At 48.9% G+C, this 20,853-nt stretch overlaps 1 protein-coding gene across 1 annotated transcript; it reads right to left on the reverse strand.

Annotated features, from left to right (window-relative positions):
• Positions 1-1,763: 1,763 nt before the first annotated feature.
• Positions 1,764-3,728, reverse strand: LOC128724829 (cuticle protein 8-like). Its single transcript, XM_053818551.1, has 3 exons — positions 3,723-3,728; positions 3,253-3,393; positions 1,764-3,165 (listed from the first exon to the last, which is right to left on the reverse strand). The coding sequence occupies exons 1-3, from the start codon at positions 3,726-3,728 to the stop codon at positions 2,893-2,895; spliced, it is 420 nt and encodes a 139-aa protein (XP_053674526.1). The 3' UTR covers positions 1,764-2,892.
• Positions 3,729-20,853: the final 17,125 nt, after the last annotated feature.

Genomic DNA, 20,853 nt, shown 5'->3' on the forward strand with positions numbered 1-20,853 from the left:
CGATAAAAAAAATGAGTTCACTTTGTTCACAATTCTTGCACCTCTACGCTCACGCGTTTGTAACGTTCTCACCCCTAATTTGCGTGACTTTTTTACACTCGTCCGGGTTCACCCTCTCTCGCCCAAACAAACACAGACTCCGAGAGCGGAAGCTTCCAGTTCCTGTCGGACGTTCGCCCTCAGTTATACTGATCCGCGACGAAGGTTGGGCGTGTGTATTTATAAAAATTTTGGCAGTTCGTCAACCGTGTATTCAGAGTTTCGCGGGCAAGAAAATGGGAGCTTAAAGACACCGAGACACCGTTTCCCAGGCAGGAGGCGAAAGCACGAGTGCGAAACGCGTTCTCCTTCACACTTTCTATTGCATCCCGAGAGGTGAGATGGGATCAAAGGAAAGCATTCTCCAGCGGGAGGTCACATCTGTCGGGTGGCCGGTTGACAAATTGCGAAAAACACTCGACCGACGTTTATGGTCCACGTGCGTGCGCGGAAACGGCCCTTTTTGGAGAAATAACTCAACGAGCTCGTGTGAGAACCGCGCAAAAAAAGTGGCACACGCAACCTCCAAATGCTGGCAAGAACTTTATTGTTACCAGGAAGCCAGGATCGGCTTGGTCATCAAAATATTTTACTACCCATTCCGAACCGTAACGGTGCAGGCATATCGTGCAATCATATCGACATCCAGCCCCTTTTTTGCACTATTAATTTTATTTCTTTATGTGTCAGGACTCCAAAGCTCTTTCCCACGATGGTGGCGCCTTGAGTCGGTGTTCGATCGCATCACGCTTGCATCCTAAAGTGCACCCTCCGTAGAGGTTTGCGATCCATCGTCGATTGGGTGGGCGTAAATGTGCGGTCATCTCGTTCGGTCGGCGGCTTTACTCTCTCGCCAGCACGATCATCGGAAGCCAAAGTGATGCCTCGGGACACAGCACGGTACCGCTGGTTTCGTTTTAATGGTCAGCGTTTGGGGGCGCATTTAAGCGACAGCATGACAAATGTAACCGATGCGTGTGCCTTTCGCCCGTAGAACAATGCTAAGTGACGATCCGTTAAGTGGTGGTGCGATTTGCGGTAGAATTAATAAACGTACAAATAATTTACCGCGTTCGTCCCATCTTTCGGCTTAAGCCAAAAGTGAGTCATCTTTGGCGGGTGGCAAAATGAGCACATACTTATTTATGATCCTGCCCGAGCGTATGTGCCCACAAACAATGCCGGCATTATTGTGCCCGTAATTAAAATCAGTCATTTCCGGGTAGTTCGTAAGTAGTGGATGGAAGGTAGCTAAAAATTTGGGACAAACGACACAAGTTGAGGTTCATCCCGGCATGCAGCATGATTCATAGTCACTGTGACAATTACCGCTTACGCGTGCTAAGGAGCGGTTAAATGTTTCTCTTGTACCTTCGGTACAACCTCTTGAAAATAGGTTGTATTTAAACAAATAATAAAATAAATCACACGATGGTTAGAAGTAACCAATCCTACTCCGGAGGCACTTTCACTGCTTCTATGTTGTGCTCGCTAGTTTGCTTTTGGACGAACTTTCCCTGGTGGCTGCATATTTCTTAGGATTTTATAAAGAACTTATGATGATTAATGACTACGAGGTGAAGAAAACGAGTTCTCCCTTTGATGAATTTTAGCTCACCCCAACCAGTTCTTTCACAGCTCGTTCAGTAAAACTACTAGGGGTATGTTGTTTTTATATAAAAAAAAACATTGATGGTTTTTATTCATTATTTACAGTTTTGATTCTTGCATCTGGTTTCGCATGGATGTAAATGATTGCTTCGTTTATCGTATGCATTTTTTTTTTTGGCTCTGCACTCCCATCCCTCTACCGCAGTGGCAGCACAAGGGCGCCACGCGGTGAGAAAAGAGAGCGCGATTTTTGTGCATTTTGCTGCCAACGATTCGGAAAAGCGCCTGGCGTCGCTCGAAGCCCAGCCAGTGCGCATTGGTAGCAAATGGCAAGATAGTACAATGGTAGTAAGTAGTAAGTAACAGTAGTAGTAGTAATAGCAGTAGCAGTAACAGATAGTGATCACAGAGAGATAGAGTGTGTAATATCGAGTTACCTACGCAAGGAGGTACGAAGGGCCGCCCGGGTGCGTATCAACGCCCCGGGCAAAAGATCATTGGAAATCGGCGAACCCCCCGTGAGAAGCCGCGGTTGCACATTGGGTGCGTGCAGTGGGAAGGAAGGACGAAAGTCACTCGACGCACGCCGTACTCGATCGAGATCGCAAACCGATCGCGACGGAATGGGAGCAGAAGCTCGCAAAAAAAGCTCCGACTCCGGGGGTTTTGATCGATGTTTGGCGTGTTGCAGCAATGCAGGCGCACCGCAGCATGTCACGTGACACAAACCCACACGATGTCGAGATGGCGTGCGTGCGATGCGTGGAAAAGCGCGTGGAAAAGCATGCGAAGGAACCACACGCGGATGGGATGGAAAACAAAATGGGCGAGAAGCAATACCGAAAGCGCTCATTTATATCCACCGGCTTCGACGCATTGATCGCAAATGCTCGAGTTCGTCCCTAGTCTCGCTTGGCTGGGAACGTGTCCCGATCCTAGCACGAGAGCGGCAGGATGGGGCTGATGGTACCGCCCCTACCCACCCGTTCTCCCGATGCGTGAGTGTGTGAGTCGCTACGCTACATCCTTCCTTCTAAACTGCTTCGTTGGCCTTCGTTCTACGCGGAGACAGTGAGAGAGTGTGACTACGATTCTAGCTGAAGTGGATAAATTGGCTTGAGTTGTGGTGAGTGCTGGTGCGTGAGCCTCGAAGCGTCCACAGTGCGGTTACAGGACACGAAAATCAGGCTCGCACCCGCACCGACTGGGCCGCAACGGTGTCCGAAGGGACAAGTGCACGCTTTAGTGCACGTAGTGGCTCAGGACCGGAGCCGGAGCGTAGTGAGCAACTGGGGCAGCGATCACCTTCTGGACAGCCGGGGCAGACTTGTGGACGACCGCGTTGAAGCCGTTGTGGTCATCGGCGGTGTAGTCGACGGTGCGCACCGAACCATCAGGCTCAACCAGCGAGTACTGTCCCTTGACGACATCTCCGTCGCGTTCCTCAGCCTGCGACTTGATGTCTCCGGTATGCGGGTCCTTGATGCCGTAGTTGAACGAGTACTTCGGGTAGGCCTGAATACACACGCACGCACAAAAGCACAAGCATCAGATGGGCTGTTGGATGGTCGTTCAGTGGTTAGCCGCAGGTTCGATACTTACCACCGGCTCAGCAACGACGTGCTTCAGCACCGGAGCATGGACAGCCACCGGGGCGTGGACCAGAGCTGGGGCACCATAGTGACCGTATTCAACGGGCGACGCACTGACGGCGACGGCGAGCAGAGCAAGGGCAACGAAGCACTACAAGGACGGGGAGAGATAAAACGAAGCATTTAGCGATCATTCCGACGAGATGCACTGGTTCACTGGAGTGGTTGGATTGAATTAAATTTCGCATTACACGTGTTCCCCGTCGAAGTACCACGATAAGGAAAATAAACTGAGTTACGTGAGGCGTAACATCATTCACCCGGAAAACGTGATTAAAGGAAACAACAACAAGGAAAAGCGCTCTCAGGAAACGTCCCATCACTACCCCATGGGGGGGCCATCCTCTAGCACTGGACCTTTACACCCTTAGCACTGAATTTGCGATCGGAATCTCTCGATTTGCAGCAACCGAGCCGTACCTTCATTTTGAGATTTGTTGGTGAGTTGCGTTTGGGTAAACTGTGCAAGAAAACTTTGCGTTTGCGTTTGTACCGCGGCTTGCTGTGACACTTCAGCGAGAACCAAAACTGAACTGATGCTGATTCCGATGGCCAAAACGTCTTTTATACCGAAAAAAGCCTCAAGCACGGTGCCCTAGAATGGCACCGAAAGGAGACCCGGTACGGCCGCCATGGTGGGGCAATGACGCCGTTCGTCTTCGGCCGGGTCACCGCCGGGAGGCTGCATTCGATCGATGTCGTCGGGGGAAGCAAAAAAGCTCTGCAGCTCGATCACAAACCATTGGCCAGGGGAGCCGAGACTGGGCCGAGAGGTAGGGTCGTTGGGCAAACAAATCCAAAACACTCCCACGAGGCCCGTGCCCAAGGTAGGGGTGCATGGTGTTCGCGAAAAGGAGGCTTCACGGGTACGAGTTTTCATTGAAAACTTCCAAAAGCTCCGGTCCGCGAGCGAGCGAGCGTGCCAGAGCGGCCCACAAGCGCCATCGTGCATTTTGCTCACACCCTGCTGCGGTATGAAAGCGAGAGTGAGATCGAGAGCGAAAGTGTGGCCGCCCGCGAGTGGGGTTTGTGAGGAATTGCAATCAAACGTTCGACCACCGACGAGTCTCGCGCGTGCACGATTGAAAGTGAGAGTAATGAGTAGGACCCTTCGGTAGTTCTGGTGGTGGCGAGGACGAAGATCGCGTGGAGGCTGTGTGGTTGTGTTCGCGATCGCGATAGAGTAGAACCGTCAAATGGCCGTCGGCCACGGTACGAAAGCTCTCCCCACCGATGGCGCGTGAAATCGCGCTGGGTGGAGGGTTTCGTTGTGTCTCGCTTTCGCGTTCGGGCTTTCGCTCTTGCTCTATTTTTCCCGCTCGTGGTGAGGATCGGTTAGCGTGGATTTGGTGCGATTTGTTTTCTAGCCACCAAACGCGTACTTCATTCTGGGCCGTGGGTCCCCATGGAAGGATCGATCGATGCTGCTGCTTCATGTGCTTTCGATGCGCGGTACGTGCGGAATAGCGAAGACGGTTTGGCGTCAGGACTGGGTAGAGTTTTGTGTTGTGCTAATGCAGGATAGGTTGTTTGCTTTCTCTTAAAATATTCGTGCAACACATTAAGCAAGAATCTGTCGTTTTCTATTTAACTTTAACTACCGTGATTCAGTGCTCTATTAGATCAAGCTTTTGATCAAGCCAAGCAGTGTCTTGAAAATTGCTAAGTGTAAGAAAATTATTAAAATTTATAATACGAAATTGAAAATGAACAGTGTGTATGTTTGATGTCTTTGAATTTATTAACAAGAATTTTTAAACGTAATCTTCGAAAAAGTTACCATAATTTAATGTACTAGTGCCTTATCAAAACTTTTGATCGGTAACCAAAGCTTTAGATTAGCTCCGATTAGTTTGTAAATTAAAGTAAATTAAAAGAAATAATACAGCTTGCTATAAATCATTATAAACATCATAGAAAAAAATTGGCTAAAGCGTTGATATATTCAAGGAAATATCGACTTTGAAAAACTGTTGAATAATTGACATAGAATTAAAATTCTTGTATACAGAAACACATTTATTTTTATATTAAACGCAAGGACTTTTCAAGTCGATTATTTGATTATTTATAGTTATAGAAAAACTATAGCTATGGTAAGAAGGAGTTAGGACGCTGGTTGTTGAGCTGGCCAGAAGAAGAACTAACTGGATAATTCATAAATTAAAAAAAATCCTTTATTGACTTTTTTAGATAATGGACAAAACACCCTTTATCTGATTTTAAAATTTCTTTCAACCATGCTGTACTGTCCAGATATTTTATTTATTGATCCACAAACTAATACATACTTTTGAAATAGTCATGCAAATAATATTCTCAATTTTGTTCATATATGAAAAAAGAAGCATGAAAAAGCTCTCATGCTGAAATTCAACCCAAAGTCTCCTGTCAGTCCTAATTTTAGCTAATGGGTTTGAGTTATAATTTATTAGATTTTTTTTGCGATGATTCATAACCACGAATCGAACGATACAATCTTTAATTAGGCTATGATCTCTTAATTAAGCGTCGCTCCCTTGGCATCATAATTGATGGCAACCGAACGAATCAGCGAAAAAAAAACATACGAGCATCCTTTCGACCTACTCGACGCTCCATTCATCGCTCGGGTTTTTTTTTTGCGGTTCAGTTCATACCAAATCGAATTCGGTCGTATGAGGTGCAACAAAAAAAAGCTTCAACTCCCATAACCCAAAGCAAACACCGGCTTGGCACCCCGCTGGGTTGAGATTCGTTTACCACACACTTTACAAGGTTTCAATTACCGCTGAACGAGCCGCCACCACTAGAACGCACATAATTGTGTCCAAAACCACGAAGCCCCCTGCCGATCGCGGTTCGCAGCTCGGTTGCCCAAGCGCGATCCATTCGACCACCAGACCGACCAAAAAGCGACCCAAACCGAAACCAACCGCGATCGCGTACGCTTCCCCATTCGCACAAGCCGCAACACATCACGGCCACATGTGCCCGGGGATGGAAGCCACATTCGTGCCTGCGACTAACCGATGGCTGACCAGCAGAAAAGCTCCGTGTAGCACGCCGTGAATGAGCTGTCCGTTTATGTTGCGTGCGAGTGTTCCAACACAGCCGGAGTGGATTCGATCGAACGAACGACGAATGCGTCATTTCATCCTCCGCACGGTTCGTTTGGTAATTATTGTGCCGGGAAGCGCCAGGGACGCATCACGCGGCGGTGACATTGGGCCCCGGCGGGCTAGCTGTGGGGGGAACCGAAATTGATTAGAAACCGCGAAACGATCTTTCCGATGCGAGCGGGCGCGTGGAGAAAAATTAAACAAACCCCCCGAAGAGCTTAAACCAACTAGCACGGCCCAAAGAAGGATGCGGCGGAGATTGATTTCCTCCTGCGTCGTTCTGCTCCCGCTCGTGCATGATACCGATTGATCTTGATCTTGATGAAGTCGAATGGCCCGAGGAAATGGCATTCGTTTTTTTTTTCGATCGCATCGCAAGGGCGCACGGGGTGCACCCGCCCGCCTTGGGGGTGAATGTAAATGGGGAAGGTTTTTTTCAAGATGAAGCCCAAGAATCGGCCATAATTTCAGTCACGATCGATCGGTGGTTTTATGGTGCGCATCTCGCGCACAGCTTCGTTTGGCCCGTTGTGCCAGGCCGCAGGGCTAAGCCTACCTTGGCCGTACCGCTAGCTTAACACTATCGGGTAATCGTTACGCTTCGGTGCTCGATCGATGGAGCTGTCTCGTTAGGCCGCCGCAGCGATTGTTATGCGACATAAAGTGCATCTGCGCGGCATTCGAGCTCAAATGAGCCATAACTAGTAGAGAATTTTAGCGTTTGAACAAGGCTACACAAAAAAGAAACACTCTAACGAGCTTTAATCTGGCTGTGATCTTGCTTTTTGACAGTGTAGCGATACGTTTTTTTTTCAGCTTCGCTACAGTCACTTTATTGTTGAATATTGTATACTATATTGAAATGTTAAGACCAATTATATCCATTTCGCCACTAGCAAAAGACGCACCTTCTTTTTTTGTGCTCGAAATAAATTTACACGAACACGTTAGGTTGATTGGTACACTCTAAAATTCACACATTAACGGCCTGTTCCAGGTGACCACCGGCGTCGTTTAAAAAAAAAATAAATCAACCCCCGAACGAACCCTTTCGCACCCGCGATGGCACTGCTCATAACCGGTAGCCGTGAATGTGCTGAGTGAATAGCATTTTTTTGGATCATAATTAATCGTTCCACTAGCGCGATAACGGCAGTGCCGATCGTATCATAAATGGAGTCGTTCCTACCATAATTTCTCTCTCGCTCTCTCCCGCTTGTTGCGTTTTCGATTCGCCCGTCGATTCGCTGCGTCATTTTGGATTGTTTTTTCGTGCAACCGAAGGAAGGGCGGACACCGAAGGGAGTGCACGATGGGGGCGATCAAAAACATGTACCCAAACCCATCGATTAACGTTCCTTCGCCAAATACGGTGCCCGCGGTTCGGCCTCTCGGCACGAGTTGCAGCCCATCGGAGGGACGCCCGATCGAAAGATTTGTGCGTTAGAGCAAGCGACGAACCCTTTTTTTTTGTGTTGTTGTTGCGGGGTGCGTTTTGATCCGTCGAACGAATGGAAACGATTTGGGTCAAGGGCTGTGGGAGGAGTAAAAACACAAAAAAAATAAAAGCTCCACTCGGTCGCACCGTGCAACAAGGAAGCTCACTCGAAACGCACCGTCCCACCCATGGCGGTGTCTGCGCCATTGCCATCGAACGAACGGATGCAATCCAAAGAGCTTGGGCCGCCCTCGGGACTAGCTGACAATCGCATACCAACGCGAAAGGGGTGTTGAAGAGATGGAGATTTATTTATGTCCCCAACGGCGGTCCTCCCGCCGGGCTTTGGAACTTGGTCGCGGTCACTGCAACCCGCGCTGGTTGCACCGTCCCGATCGAGAAGCAGCACGCGAGCACTGCAGCGCTTGTAGCGAAATTTCCCAATCCATGTGAAACTGCGACTGCGCCACCATATTATTGCAGTCAAACTGCTGCTGCTGCTGTTGCTGCTGTTGCTGCCTCCATCAGTACCGCTGCACGATCACAGCCGTCCACCCAACGGTTCCATCCGGCAGTCACTCACTCGACACGAGCCGCACCATGCGCCTGCCGTGCACTGGTATTGAAATGAAAGATGAAGAGAAGAAAAAAAAAAGCAACTGAAATTTCGTAATGCATCCATCCCGCTGTTCTTTTTTTTTCGTACTCATACTCCGTTCTCCATTTTTTTTTGCCTCTTTCTCGCCCTGCTTTGTCTTTGGACCTCCTCGCACCTTCTGCTCTCACACTGGGTCCTACACACACTGGGCACGGTTTCGGCAATAACGCGAACCACGCGAACACCCGCCGCATGATCGATCCCATCATGATCGTCGTGTTCGCTGGCGACATGATCATAGGTGCGCACGCCGGCCCCGAGAAATGGGAAACGCAAGCCTAGATCGATCGATTGCCCCACGCACTTCGAAATTCGCACACTTCCACGGCCAAAGCGTGGTACCGATTGGCGAAAAGCTCCCCGAAATTGACCGAGCCTCGCTGCACCGGTCCACTTTGCCGGTTAGCGAAAACCGATCGATGTCGATTGGCGATTTTTTTTTTGCTATTCGCGTTTTCTTTCTCTTGCTCCCTGAGCTTTCCCATAAAATTGTGAGCTCCAAAAAGCCTCTCGCCTGAAAGGGGGCCCACGGCAGACGAAAAATCGTAAGTAGACGCGTCACGGTCGCGCGGTCGGTTTGGCTTCGTTACCATTTTGATATCTTAATGTGCTGAGATATTGCCTTACATTAACCCCCGGTGTCAACTGGCCACTCGCCAGGTGCGAGACATAAACCTACTTCGGAGCAATTTCCTCCGATGGTCTAGCGGCGAAGGCTGCCCGGGCCAAGTGGCCCCATTTAGCCCAACCTGGTCCACGCAATTGCATCGCGCTGTAGGAGTACGAAATGCAAACCACGGCAACGCATAGGAATAAAATTAGAACCGACATGTTCTGAGTGGCACTGGAAATGGTAAAGGTTAGAATGTTTACTGATTTACGAGCCTGTTTTGTATCCCATCTAATTGCTGATATTTCAAGCGCAAGAATACTTCCCCTATCAGCATTGTTTCGTTTCCTTATATTCCTTCGCAATAAATCAACTAACCAAAACGTGCGTTCGCAAAAGACTTTTGGAATTGAAACCCACCGAACGAAGCAAAAACAAGCCAGTTATCCTTGAACGCTAGCCGGCCTCCGGAGCGCGAACTTAATCAGCTGAATCTAACGTAGCGAAAAATTACCTCGATTGCGGTAAATCTCATGTCGTAAAACTGATTTATGGAGAAGATTTGCCTTCCTGCGTCGGCCGAATCAGATGTCATGCTATGCTGGGCTCTTTTTATTGTGCTCGTTGATGGAACGCTTCGGGCCAAAAATCCTGCACCTAACGCTAACGCACCAAACTGCACCCAATCGACGGTTCCGCTCCGGTGTGTGCCCATTAAGCGGTTCGCTGCGGGCATAATTCAGTTTGCTCTGCCAATGAAGCTAAGCTCTCGCAAAAACTCAGCAAAGCTGCAAAGAGTCTCTGCCACTAACGTACCACGGTCAACCGATAGAGTAGCGTGCGGAAAATGCGATTCGCACAATTCCCAATGTCGCGAAGTTTCTATGAAAGAGATTTGCAAAATCGTACCAGCGTACAATGGCTTGCAAAAATAAATGACCCACCAGTGACGGGCGTCAAAGGTCACGTGGGAAAGTACAAAAGCACAGTCATCGGCAGGAGCTTCCGGTGCGGCTCCACGCGGCTACCGTGAAATTGGCACGTTTCGGCACGCAGCAGGTCACTTCTTTGCAAACGACACCGCCTGACGAGTGCCCGTTTGCGTGTGCTGACAGATTCAGGTTGCCATAGCACGAATGCGACGTGCGAATGACAATGACGGCCACATTTAGTTACCGTGCATAATATTGAATATTGTGCGTTTTATTTGCCTGCACATAAGCGATCGAACGGAGCGTATCAAACTCGCAGTTCAGAAATTGTAACAAAGCATTCAATGAGGCCAAATCTATCATGCCAAAACTTGTCAACCCGTACAATGCGGGTCAGCCACTGGCCTGACGGGCATCGATATTAGTCAACGTTTGACCCGTGCAAGCGTCCCCTTCGAACCGTCCGAAGCGCAATGGGGTCATCACGATCGCTACCTGTCGCCTGTCGTCATCCGAACCGCCCTGTCTGATTTATGGTTGTGCAAGTTGTGATTTCTTAAAATTAATATCTTTTGCCCTCCATCGCCCTGCACGGCGGCACCGTGAGCCCGACAACCGGCCTCGATCACACGCAGCATCGCGTATTGGCGATCGTTTGGTGCGGGTGGTCGCAAAAAGCTTCGGATGAAAACGCGGCCCACCGAAATTCACCCCCGAAATACTGTCGTTTCGATTGACGGAGCGGATAAAAACCATCCAAGGTCTGCAGCGGGGCGATGCTAATTCATTCCGAGACCCCTCCGAATCAGTGTCCACGTCCTGACAGGAGATTACGTTCGTGGCCGTGGGTTTGCATTATTTTGGGGTTGAGCTATTTTTAGCTCTCTCTTGCCTTTTTGTTTGCCTCGTGAACAGTGAAAGGTATAATGGTTTTGTGAAATTGTAACGCACCGAATAATAATCCGCAAGCAAATCGCTGATTAATAAGCCGACATTATTCGAGCTTATTCAAGGTCTCAAATTCCATCTAGAGATTTTATAAAACACGTAATCTAAGTTCTCCACCGAATAAATGCTTAATCCTGTTACTACAACGCATTCGTTTCGTGGCTTTCTCTTCGGTGAATCCACTACCGCTTTTCGTGCCGTATCGCTCGATTACACCATCTGCGAAGTACAACAAAACATTAGTGCGATAAAGTGAAACCAACCGGCCGTTCATCCACCGTCAGCCCTCAGGCCGTCTGCTCAGATTGGCAATTTGCGTAAGCCTTCGCGGTGACGGGGTCAAAACGCGACTACCAACGCCGACACCAACGATATAGGCCACTCAATTACGCCCTACCGAAAGTGTCACACGTGAAGCCCCATCAAGGGACGGTTCGGTCCGTGCGATGGCGGCTCCAATTCAAGCGGTTCCGTCTGCGAACGGGCGAAAGCAGGAGAGAGCGATACACGCGATCGGCACGGTGCAAAGTTAATGCACGTCTGCGCCCTTCGGCGGGTGGCGAGCTTTCGCGGAAAAATAAAACCTAACCGATCGATTCCAGCCTCCGAAGCCACCATCACCGCCGCCGGCCATCGATCGCGATCGCACTCGTATGCAAATTCTGAACCATTTGAACTCCCGTGCACAATTAAACGGATTACATAATGCCCGCCAACCACCGGTAAGGGTGAATTCCGTCAGCAAAAAGGGTCTCGGCAGCTCGTTCAACTCGCCTGCCATGAACCTCGCGCTTGATCCTCCCCACACGTGTGGGTTTTTGCTTCACAAAAACTCTCCTTGCTGTTGGCTTCCTTGCCCGGACTGGCGTGCTCGAGTGCTTTTCGTGCGAATTCTACCCTTCCCGAGGCTCCCGTGAGACAGCGCACAGCATTGCGCCCCGTAATGAAGGCACTGAGCGCAAGGCCCGGTGTAAAATCAATAACGTCTGCCACGGTTACTGGGCGCGATCGTAGGGCTCGCGCAAAAGGTTACCGCCGTGACTGTGGACGGGATCGGACGGGCGATACTGATCTCGCTGGGGTGCCGGTGTCGTCGTCGTCGTCGTCGTCTTTCCGCAGCAGGTTTCGTTGCAGGTTCCCAGGACTATAGCGAGTCGGCCTCTAACCTTAGCCACGGCGATCGACTCTGCCACGGCCTACAAATGAATGATCGCTTTCGACGATAGTTAACGTATCGGCAACTATTAACGTTTGCAAACCGTCCCATCGCCATGCCAGAGCGTCAGCGTTAATCACCTCCAACCGGCACTGGTTGACCCCCGGATGGATTAAGGTCCTGATAGTATAGGGCGAGCATGGGGTGGGAATTATTATGCCCTAACGCTATTCATCACCTTTTAATGCTACTTTTTTTTCCTGTAATGTTGCACGTCAAAGCGATGTTATTGATGTCTATTTATAAGCATAATCATTATCGACTTCCTTTTATGAGGTCTTGAATGCACAAATCATGTTGGGAAATAAATTTTAAGGATAATAACATTCTACTAATTTGACGCTAGTTCCACTGATGATCGTTTTATAAAGAATATTACTTTAAGCAGCAAAACTTCTTTAGCTCAGTATACTTGAAAATTGTATGATGGCTAACAATTAGTAGACAAAAAATCCATTCACTTCTTCTTAAATCCCTTACAAATATAGTACATATAATATATAGTACCTCGCAAGCCCAATTGCAACGCGGCGTCTCTCATTAGTAAGCCTTTTTTCGTTTAGGGTACGAAATGGATTGCAAGCCAGAAAAGCCTGTCCTTAAGCAGCGCGAAATTTGCTCGCATTTGGCCCTGACACGTCGTTTATTAGGTGCACTGGATTTTGCTCCCCGCTCTGCTATGTCAGTGGGTCACCAGCGCGGACGCGCGTACGTTCGCACCGATCGAAATGGCATCTTGTCCAATCAATTGCCGGTCGATCGCGATGGATCGTTACCCGGCTCTGGCGGGTTTGGAGCCACCAATCGACGACCTGGTGACAGCTTCCACCCGCATCGCTCCAGTCTAGCCGTCTCCAAGTGAAAAGAAATGGAGCTCATAAACTTTGTCACCAAATCCGACAGCCAAACGGCCAGACACACCGACCCTAGCTTGCCCAAGTTGCAACATTCTGCCCCACAAATCCGAACCGTGCCTGTTCCCCTGTTTCGCATTCGCACTCTTTCTCTTCCTAGACGAGCCGCTTAATCTGGCAAACCACACCGCAAACCTGTTCTTCGACGGACGGGCGAGAAAGAACCACCGCACGTACCCAATTGCACTTTCAGCTGGCGCACGCGGTTGGCCACGCGAGCGGAGAAAAGTTGCCCTCAGCGGTCGCAAGGAAGACAAACGGGCCGAGCGATTATTAAACCAACCGAGGGCCCAGTATGTGGCCGATCGGGCATGGGCAATTTTTGCTGGCAATTATCAAATGGGTAATACCATAATTTTATGTAATCATAAACGTATCGCTCCTGTCAATTAGCAAGCCGATTTTGCCCATTCCTAACGAGATCGATCGGGCTAGAAATCGCGCCGTCGGCCATCGGAACATGGAAAGCCTTTTCCCCGAATGGTTTCGAATGCTGGCTGACCACGCTTCGTGCAGGCGTGGTGTGAATAAATGTGGCAGAGCAGGTAATTTATTCGAAAGCTCGTGAATCTAATAAATCGCTACAAAGCACTCGTTTTAATTATTTGAACGTGAACAAGCGCTTATATTGCTTTACAACACTGTAAGCACGTGCTGGAATGATTTAATTCCCCTTTTTTATGTGCCAATCTGGCTTTATAGAGCAAATTATAAAAGCTTTAAACATGTGAGAAACCGTCATGAGCTCCTTGCGCTTTTGTCTTAAATAAAGTACACGATCAACATGCACTTTTCACCGTTGCATCTTCTCCCAAGTGCATTTCTCAACCACTTGTGACATGTTGGAATCGTGATGCAACCACATACGGCACCGATAGCCGTCGGTACTCCATCGCAAGTCAGCTGACCAGACCCATCGATCAATCAATCAAAATTTTCCTCTTCCAACCAGCGGGCTTCTTCTCTCTCTCTCTCTCTCTCTCACGTCTGCGCGTGTGTCAAATCCAATCAATTTGTCTTGTCTTCATCTGGCGCCTTATCACGATGCCGCATCGAGCGCGAAACGTATGCACCGATGTTTCCGACTGCCGCTCGAAGCACGTCACCGCCTTTCCCGTGCGCATAAAATAAAGATATCCGACCATTTCGAAGTGTCTCTTAATCACTCTGCGAAGCTTCCTGTCACCTGCCAGAGGCTGAACGGCTGGGCAAAGGCGAGCACGGGCGAACTGTAAACGGACCGTGCTACACGGTTGGTTGCAGGGAGCTTTTTTTCCTTTTGAATGTCTTCTTTTTTTGTTTTCTTTCCGCTCAACGGTTGACATTTCACTTGAAGAGCATCGCTCCGCGGTGAATCACGGTCTGTCATCGACCGAGGTGACGATCGTGTCGTTGGATCGCTGTCGTAACTTAGGCTGGGGAAATGCGGCTCGTTGGAAGCTACAATGTTGCACGGAGTGTGTCGACTAAAAGGAGCCACCGCTAGGTGTGTTTGAGTGAGTCGTTGAAAGTGAACGCGATGAGTACAGACGTTCGTATATTATTATTCAAAGGAAGTTATAGTTTTCACTAGAAATAGATTAAAGGGCTGAATGGAATAAGCAAATAGTTGTCTAATGTGCTAAATAAGTTGGTACTCTATTGGTCTATTTGGTCGAAGGCAGTAACATCCAGGATAAGCGTTAGTGTTTCAATGAAGCATTGCATAAAACAGTATGTTTTAAACTATGCTTACAAGCAGTTGCTTTGCCCATTTCCACAGTAGCCACAATCGAGACTGCCGTTGGAAAAAGATTCCCTCCCATAAGTCAACCCATTGCTCAACGCGTCTTGTTCGAATTGTGCTCCCCAAAACTTGTCCCTCAAATCGTGATTGCGGTCCGTGTCCTTGTACGCCCGTAAGTATGATCACCGTACAGTCACCGACAAGACAAAGCAAATCGCTCCCCGCGAGTCGTTTTGCACGCGGTGACCCCATTGTTTAGGCGGCCCAACAATTAGCTTTTGCCGAACCTTTTGCTCGCTCCCATCAGTCGTAGCCCAGCACGACGCCTGCGACCTGGTGGGTCGTTGCGGTTGTCACAGGTGCAGCAGCTGCTCGACATGGTGCTGCATCTGCACGTGCAAACCGTCCCAGGAAGGCCAAACCGGGGTAAATTACCCTACAGCAACCCGATCGATTCCCTCCGGTGGCGGCCGGTGAACTATGCGAATGCCATTACGCGCAGACCGATCCGGTACAAATTGCCGCGATCGAAACGCTTACGTGTAACCTCATCCCATTGACCCTTGGTACGGAGCCGTTACCGGGAGAGTACTGGCTGATGAAATCGTGCCATACCAGAGGTCGGTTGGCTTTTCTTCACCCTCGGCGCAGCGCGTTGGGAATTAATTGCTTGGGTAATGAGCGTGATTCGCGAATGCCCTAGCTGCATCGTGCCTGCAATGTGATATGCAGTCGCAGCATCATAGTTGTTTTTTTTATTTTCGTATTGTTTGCATGTGCGTTCACGATGCGAGACTGTTAAAATTTATTAAATTACCTCCAAGAGCATATACGTTATTTTTGCGTGCCTCTTTTTCCTACGCTCCCATTGCGTTTTCCCACTAGCGGCCTGATTTATGGAACGTGATGGCTGGCAGTAATTATCCGATTTTAGCGTATTACTTGGACAAAATTACTTAAACGCTTCGGTATCATCTCGCCGCACCAAGGTGCAGCTGCACTAGTCGGTGCACTTTCAACGTTGACCGTTGCTGCAGTTCACTCACAGCTCTTGAGAGTACGACGTGGGTTCGCGCAGGGGATGGAAAATCCGTCCATTCCGGCCTCGGATGTAGCATGACTTACTGCGGTCAGACTCCCCGATCCCGTACTGCCGTCAAAATCACGGCACCATGGACGCTCGCGAAACGTAAAACCACGCAGACTCCCACCGATGCTTCTCGTCGGTTGGGGAGTTGCATGTGCAGCCTTTTCGTGACACACTGCATAAGATTTATGGCATTTCGAAATTCGCGCTCGTGCTCTCCACCAAACGGGCGGTAGACATTTGCATGGCAGCGCGGACGCGCACTCACACGCGCCAGCGAGACCAACAAACACCGGTAGACTCGGCAACACCAGCCGCGAACCACGCGTTCCAGATGCCAATTGGTTTTACTAAACGCTGCCCATCCTAGGCTTTTGGCGTGAGTGGTGCTGCATCCGCTATTTTACCACGCTTCCAACAAACGTCACTTGACGGCGCGTACTGAATAACGCCGGTAACGCAAAGGGCAAGACAAAAGACTTCAACGACTTGGCCCAATAAAAAAGTAAGCGACGAACCCTAGCGCATGTCGGCTGAAGTAGCTTCAATGGTGTCTGGTGCCTGTTATTTGTGTACGAGTGGGCTTTTAATGGAATCCGTATTGGTTTGTGATCGATTAATCCTTGATTGATGAAGTAACAATTGGAAATTAATTCGGAAAAATAAATGAATAAATTCTTCTTCCCACACAGCATAATTAATTGGCCAAATTAAATTGTCTATTGGGGGATAAAATAAAATGTTGTACGATGGTATACTTTTGAAAGTACAATCTGATTGAATTATTATTTTGAAAGAAACATATGTGGGTATCTTAAATTGGGTTTATTCAACATTCTAATTCAACAGACATCAACATCTTCTTCAGGTGGGAGTATTAAGCACCACCCAACAGCTACATGATTCATCGCCACATTATAACTTGCAACGTGCCGCAGACAATCTACACGCGATTCTCGAAACTCAAAAAAATCGACCGCATATCGAACGAAGGGCCAAAAAGGCCAAAGCTACACCATCGCCTATTTGCACGCTAAATGCTGGTTATTTATTTTCACCCACCCGCACGACTCGTACCGTGTCCAGCGTCCAAGCGAAGGCACTTTCAAGGCTCGGGTTGACATAATTACTCGCTGTCCGACCAACCACGCGATGGGCAACATTTCGGACGTCGTTCTGCGGTAATTTCGAGCTGCACGTGTCAAGAACCGACTGATTCTATCGGCTTGCAAGGAGCGTACCTGCACGGCGAGACGACGATAGACACAGGCGGGAAAACAGCAACTCACTTTGCGCAGAACCACGCGCACCATCACACCGGGCACATGACGCGCAGTCGAAATAATCATAATCGTGACTGCATTAAGGTTTGATTATTAATCATCAACCCCTTCGCAAGGGAGACCTGTGTGAATTCGGGTAGGGTGCGGATTCACGGTAACCTCAAAGGCCCCCGGACGCTACACCGTTGGCATTTACGACCGTGGCCAATCGACCCTTAAGAGAGCGAAAGAGAGAGAGAGATGGTCCCAGGCCACCGGCGGAGTCAACTCTGCGGTGTACCTTCTTTTCACGCGCTGGCTTTGGCGCGAGTCCGCGTGCAACCGCAAACGAACCGTAGCTCTTTAGCGGAAACTAGCGCCGTAATCAACGAACGGAATGGGTCAAGCGATGGAAATGAAACTGCCCCGGGTTCGACGCCGGAAATCGGTGGCTGTGATGCAACTCCTATTCGCCTGCCAGGCTCGTATCGGTGTGGTCTCGGCAGGCGTGCGAATGACAACCCGCCGGTTGGCCCGCGAGCGCGCCCCTTGCGTATCCTTGAACTAACGAGCGGTGATCGTGAATTATTCGATGCAATTTTATTGCATCGGTACCGCCGGAGCGCCTCACGCGCTTGGCTTTCGACAAGGTTACTTATCAATCGTCGTGGCAGCGGACAGCGACGTGTCAAATCAGCGTATAATTATTTCGCTCGCAACCGGCGCTGGAAGTGATCTTGCGTACCATTTACCCGCGGAAGGATGTATTGGAAATTGGCGCTGTGGTGCTGTGCGAATCTAGCACATTCCGGTTGTGCCATTACAGAGGGTTTCATTTTGTATTTATGGTGTCACTAATGCTCTATTACCTTGGGAAGCTACATCACGCATTCAGTTTTTAAATTATCATGCAGATGTTAAATGCCATAAATCGGCTTTAAAAATATAATTTCAGGGAGCTGTCCTAAGACGAAGACTGATATTTTAAACATTTAGATAAGAAAATTCAAATGAATTCAATAAAAACAAATATTGGTAAACTTTTACAGTGTATGTTGACGTCCTTTTAAAATGCATATTTCTAATGCTTCTACTCCATCTGCAACACGCGAACATTATGCTTCAAATGTTATTCCATCCACAAACACCAACCGTCCCCATGCTAATGGTTGCGGCACTTCTCACGTCGGCTTCCTGCGGCCGGACTTGGAAGGGTTTCTTGCTTGCGGCTTCTTGGGCAACCACCGATCAATCCACCGATCAATCTTCAACCCGATCGGACAAACTTTGACAGTCGTGACGGCCTGAGCCAGTTTACACCGCTGTCCCATTAGTTTGGATGGGATCGAGCCCCGTCACCGTCACCGGTCGCCAACTCGCATGGCTCTGACCTACCTTTTCCCCAATATTTACAACCGCAAACACAATCCCACGGCGCGCGCGTATCCACCGATCGCGACCGCGCGTAAGAATGAAGTCATTTAGAGATGTGCCGAGGCGCTCGTACCGACAAAATTTATCGATTTATTCATGCCAACCGACAAAACCACGACTGGCACCGTTGCCCTGTTGCAACGCGGTGCAGGCTGCATCATTTGCATCCTTCTCGTGGCTAACGACAAACCGTTCAGGTGCAGTAACAATCGATACATTACACACGCGAAGCGATGGTGCGCGGTAAGCTCGATAGGGCTCCGGCTAGTTTCAGAGCGTTCCAGAGACCACTGCTAAGTGAGCGATCGGAATGAAATACGGCGCAGAATAATCCGAGCATAAATTAGCATTAAAGAGTAGAGTTCATTAGCGTGAAGCCCTTTGGAAGGGTCGCGAATTTTGCCCAACCATCTTGCCGCTTGCTGCCCAACCAGCAGGCCACCCAGCGCACTGGGAGGGACTTTGTCAATCGTGGCCCTCTCGGTGGAAATCGTTAGAATGGGACTAATGGTTCCGTATCCAAAGCGGGCGCAATTTGTTCATCTTGTTGCGCTTCCAGCAACTTGCTCCAGTGTGCGAGCTAATTTTAAATGACCTTACAAGCACGGGATTGGCATAAACACAGCGTGTGCAGTTTTGTTTCGATTTTTACAAGCACTGTTTTCTTTATACTCGCCCATAAAACGGATGCCTGCTCGAGCCGAGCCCTGTGCTAAATTTCCATTACGAACGATGCAGCGAACACACTGCACCGAAATTCCCTTGCGGTTAAATGCAAAACCCTACGGCAGCGTGACAGCGACACTTCGCAGCCTCTAGAACTTCGTCGGTCGTCCGTCGTGATTGATGTTTATTATGAGATCGCCTCTTTTACCCTCCGACTCCACCGGACTCCTCTAGCAGCGATCGTGTCACGTTTCCCGTTCGCCACCACGAGCCTTGCCAGCACCATCCTGCCGGTTGCCTGAAGAGCCAGTGCTTCGAAACCCAAAAGGAAGCCTCGTTACGCAACGCACACGTTGCGCGCAATGTTAACAAGGTCCGCTTGCGTTGGTATACGAAAAAATCAATACGAGACGTGTCGTGGAACGAAATCAATCCGTCGACAGCCGGTCGGCGTATTTTTGTAATCAACCCACTGGGGGCTAACCGTGCCGTACAATGCGTACTCTCCCACCGGATGGCTTTTGAGCCGGTGCCCGTGAACGACTAACCTTGGCCAGCTGCCTTCCTTCGCGAGCGCGTGATTAGATCCACCTCGGTGGGGCTTTCGTTCCCAGAATGATGGACACACGCATTTATGGATGCCTTTTGTTGATGGGAGATTTTTTTTTCTCATTTCAGTGCGTCTCATGCGCAGTGCTGAATCGGACGTATCTTTGTCACCTTCGGCCATCCTCTTCAACAGAGGTCAAGGTATGTGATTCGCTGCATTTACAGTGATCACGCTCATGATGCGTGCTCAGGTGCCATAACCGAGTGATCGACCAATCAGTTATCACTTCATCAGCGCCCTGTCGCCCTGCAGGAGACTTTTAATGGGGTTGGATTGCGTTATAAAGTCAACAGTATTTTTCACAAAACAATCGATGGTATAAAGTTTCTAATTACGCTCACAGTACATGTTGCAGTTGAGTGAAATTCGATCGTTTGTATGGTGGATTGGTAACCCAATACATGCTATGCGACTCCAATATCTATCCCTGGGCAAAAAAGACAGCTGATTGTCTTAATATTGATTCATAATTCAACAGTGGAAATTCTATGCCACGGTATGAAAGTCTGAATAACATATAATCACGCAATACAACTGTCTAAGAATATGAAGTCGTTAAAGACTTTATTGATCGCGAGCTATATCATTTTTGCTGCAAAATGTATTCATTTTTCGCTACTAAAATTACTGGATAGTGTGCAAAATAAATTTGAAGAAATGGGCTACAGCCTGCAAAATATGTTGAGCATCATTCATCCAAAGTTAGGACTAGAAAAGGAATGGAATACTACAGTAAAAGCCCTCATGCGAACGGTGAATGTGCCAAATTTGATAACCTAATGTGCGATTTACATTGTAATTATGCTCGCTTATGCAGTCCTATTACCACTCCGTGGCAATACCACTTTCCGAATGCTTGCGTCTCCTGCCTGCGAAACATCCACAGCTTCAGTTCTAATTATTGCAAATGATCGAAAAATAATGACTCGCCCATACCCGTTCGTGGTAC

Source organism: Anopheles nili, chromosome 3 (genome assembly GCF_943737925.1).
Source record: "Anopheles nili chromosome 3, idAnoNiliSN_F5_01, whole genome shotgun sequence".
Classification (NCBI taxonomy): Eukaryota; Metazoa; Arthropoda; class Insecta; order Diptera; family Culicidae; genus Anopheles; species Anopheles nili.

What these genes read in the sequence shown, in the direction of transcription:
- LOC128724829 (XM_053818551.1), bottom strand. An exon ending in ACGTCGTTGCTGAGCCGGTG is followed by an intron (nt 3,166 to 3,252) that starts GTAAGTATCGAA and finishes GTGTGTATTCAG; the next exon opens with GCCTACCCGAAGTACTCGTT.